Source organism: Belonocnema kinseyi, chromosome 2 (assembly GCF_010883055.1).
Source record: "Belonocnema kinseyi isolate 2016_QV_RU_SX_M_011 chromosome 2, B_treatae_v1, whole genome shotgun sequence".
Classification (NCBI taxonomy): Eukaryota; Metazoa; Arthropoda; class Insecta; order Hymenoptera; family Cynipidae; genus Belonocnema; species Belonocnema kinseyi.
Genome location: NC_046658.1, coordinates 114,294,231 through 114,296,863, shown reverse-complemented (window position 1 = coordinate 114,296,863; position 2,633 = coordinate 114,294,231). Strand labels below are relative to the sequence as shown.

The 2,633-nt window shown below is 30.7% G+C and overlaps 1 protein-coding gene across 1 annotated transcript in view; it reads right to left on the bottom strand.

Annotated features, from left to right (window-relative positions):
• LOC117182947 (odorant receptor 4-like) overlaps nucleotides 1-2,633 on the bottom strand; it is a 15,534-nt gene extending 12,901 nt beyond the window's left edge. Inside the window, exons 1-2 of the mRNA XM_033376065.1 lie at nucleotides 2,383-2,633; nucleotides 1,667-2,156 (exon numbers count right to left, since the gene is read on the bottom strand). Coding sequence (XP_033231956.1) covers nucleotides 1,667-2,156; nucleotides 2,383-2,533 — 641 coding nt within the window. The 5' untranslated portion in view covers nucleotides 2,534-2,633. The remainder of the gene's footprint in view (nucleotides 1-1,666; nucleotides 2,157-2,382) is intronic.

Here is a 2,633-nt window from a genome sequence, read left to right as displayed (position 1 = left end):
AATGTCGCAACCGCTCTCGCCCTGCTCCTCTGAGCAACTGAAAGACCCAAAGGCTGAAAACGGGGTGAATGAAAGCGAGAGTTTAATGTAATTTGATTATTTCAATGAAAAAACTCATTTAAGGATTTTTATGTTTTGCAGTATTTAACTAATTACCAGCTCATTAATTTGTTCAAAATATTAATTTAAATTGTTTTAAATTAAGTGACATAAATTTATTATTTACTTTCAAATTTCAAATACTGGTAAATTCGATGAAAACTGTTCGCAACTTCTTTCGCTTGAAAACCTTATGTAAAGAACTTGAAAAAAGAAATTCAACTTTCAGCAATTAATTTGTCGAATTAATAATTAACTATTATTTAATATATTGTTTATTAATGATTATTTTATTATTTTGAAATAATACTTATAGTTACATCTTTTGAGATAATTTGGAAATCAATTAAGATATTAAATATTACTGATTGAAAAAGTAAGAAAATCTAGTAACGTATTTTATTTATCATGACTTAAAAAGGACAGGGTAAATTTATTTCAATATTATCCAGGAAAAAGTAGGAGGAGCACTCCATTAGTCGGATAGGTATTATATTATGGTAGCTGGCGCAATTTAGGAAACGAAGGACGAGGGCCGCCTGGCTAGCAGGTAAAACTCATACCTCTATTGCAATTTGTGTGCACCGAGTTCGTAGAGGTCGGAATATGATGGAAAATAAAATTTGCAAAGGGAAACTCTTGTTTTTTGACCCTGGAAAAATTTTGAAACATTAAATTGGTAATATAACTTTCGTTAGAAAACATTCTGTTTACTTCTCAGGATTTGATCTTCTCGTCTAAAGACAAGTTCACCTCGACTGGTTTCAAGATTTATAATAAAACTTCTCGTCTCATGACTAGTCCACCCCGACTTGTCTTCAAAACCCGTCGCAATTCTTAGTATAAAACTCAAGACTAATGTTTTCAACTATTAAGTCTCGCCCCTGGCCGCCGTGCCAGCGAGACATAGCCGTCTTGGAGACGAACTCAGGACGAGCCAAGTCGAAGTCAAGACGAAATATTTTTACCAGGGGCACCTCTGTTATTTACTTAAAATAGTTTTTTTAAAGATATTTAGTTGAAACTTATAATTTGATAATTTTAAAAGTAATTTTGTGTTATGATACATTCCTTTACGAATTATAATAATTAAAAGCTCGTTCATGGTGTCAAGAATGTATTTTAATTACTGATAGTTAAATTGCAAAGTGTTACAGTAAAATGCTTCTAATTCAACGAAGTTTAACTTCTCATTGATATGATTAAATTGATATTATTATTTCAAAGTAAAATACCCGATCTATCACATTTTCACGATATCAATTGAGAGGAGAATTGAGTTTAAAAAGAAAGAGCGTTACAGGTATATCTTGTTATTTTTATCATTGTGCATCACTAGAGGAAATTATTAAATATTGATAAAAACAAATTTATATAGAAGTCATATGAAATTTTATCGAAGAAGAACGTTTATAAAGATTTTTTATCAAAATTTATGAGTTTAGCGAAAATGTGTGCGGTATAAAACAGAAAAAACTAGCATAATAACACCTTTAGTTTTTTATAAATTTATAAATTACGTTTCTATCTTTTCGGGCATCAATCTGCCATACATTTAATAAATTACTTGTTAAGATGCGCATGTCTTCGAATAATGAGAGATACTTTCTCATGCAATTTCCTTTTGTGAAATTCACCATCAGTTTCCTCAACACATTCTAATACACGTTGACGTAAAACTCTGAATTGGCCACAAATATGCAAGACGAGGATGGCAAAAAGGCTATCAATACCAACAAAAGTGACATTTCCCAATTGAAGACTTATACACTGCAATAACCACCAAAGTTGAAAATTGGGACTTTTGTTGATGTCGTATGGAAAGTACCCTTCCAAATATGTTATTCTCGTTATATTAGTTAAGTCATTCCTGCCTTCTATTATTGCTAAAGAAAGTTGATGGATAGTGAAAAAGCCGATAGAACTCTGTGATAAGAACACATAAAACAGTGAAACCTTTCGACACTTTTTAGCCCAATGTACCATCAACTGTCGTTCATTTTCTGTTTTATAATTCGTCCAATCTTGTTCGATGCAAGCGATTAAAGGCTCAAGCTCTGTATGAAATATGAATAATTAAATCGAATAACTGATATATAGATATAAAACAAAGAACAAAATAATTTCTGATTAAGATGCGAATGGAAAAATTAATCGTTTAACAATAAATGAAAATTTAATTTAACAATATTTATTCAGGAATAGAAAAATAAATATATGAACAACATAAAATACTAGGTATTTCAAAATAATTTACAAATAAGAAATTAATTTCAAACATACTTTCTTTGGCAGTCCAGAGATTAATCATTTTGAATAGAGCCAGGATTACAGGTATGCCTGTGGTAGAAAGAATTTTGGTCATGAGGTCTAAATCACCCCATATCAGAATCAGCTTGATAATTTGTGGAACAGCGTTGCAGATTGATATCATACTAATTGATATGTATATTTGAAACTTGGATAACCAACCACTTGACTTTTTTGAATTGGGCCATAATCCAACAATACGTAGAACTGCACGCGTTAATTTA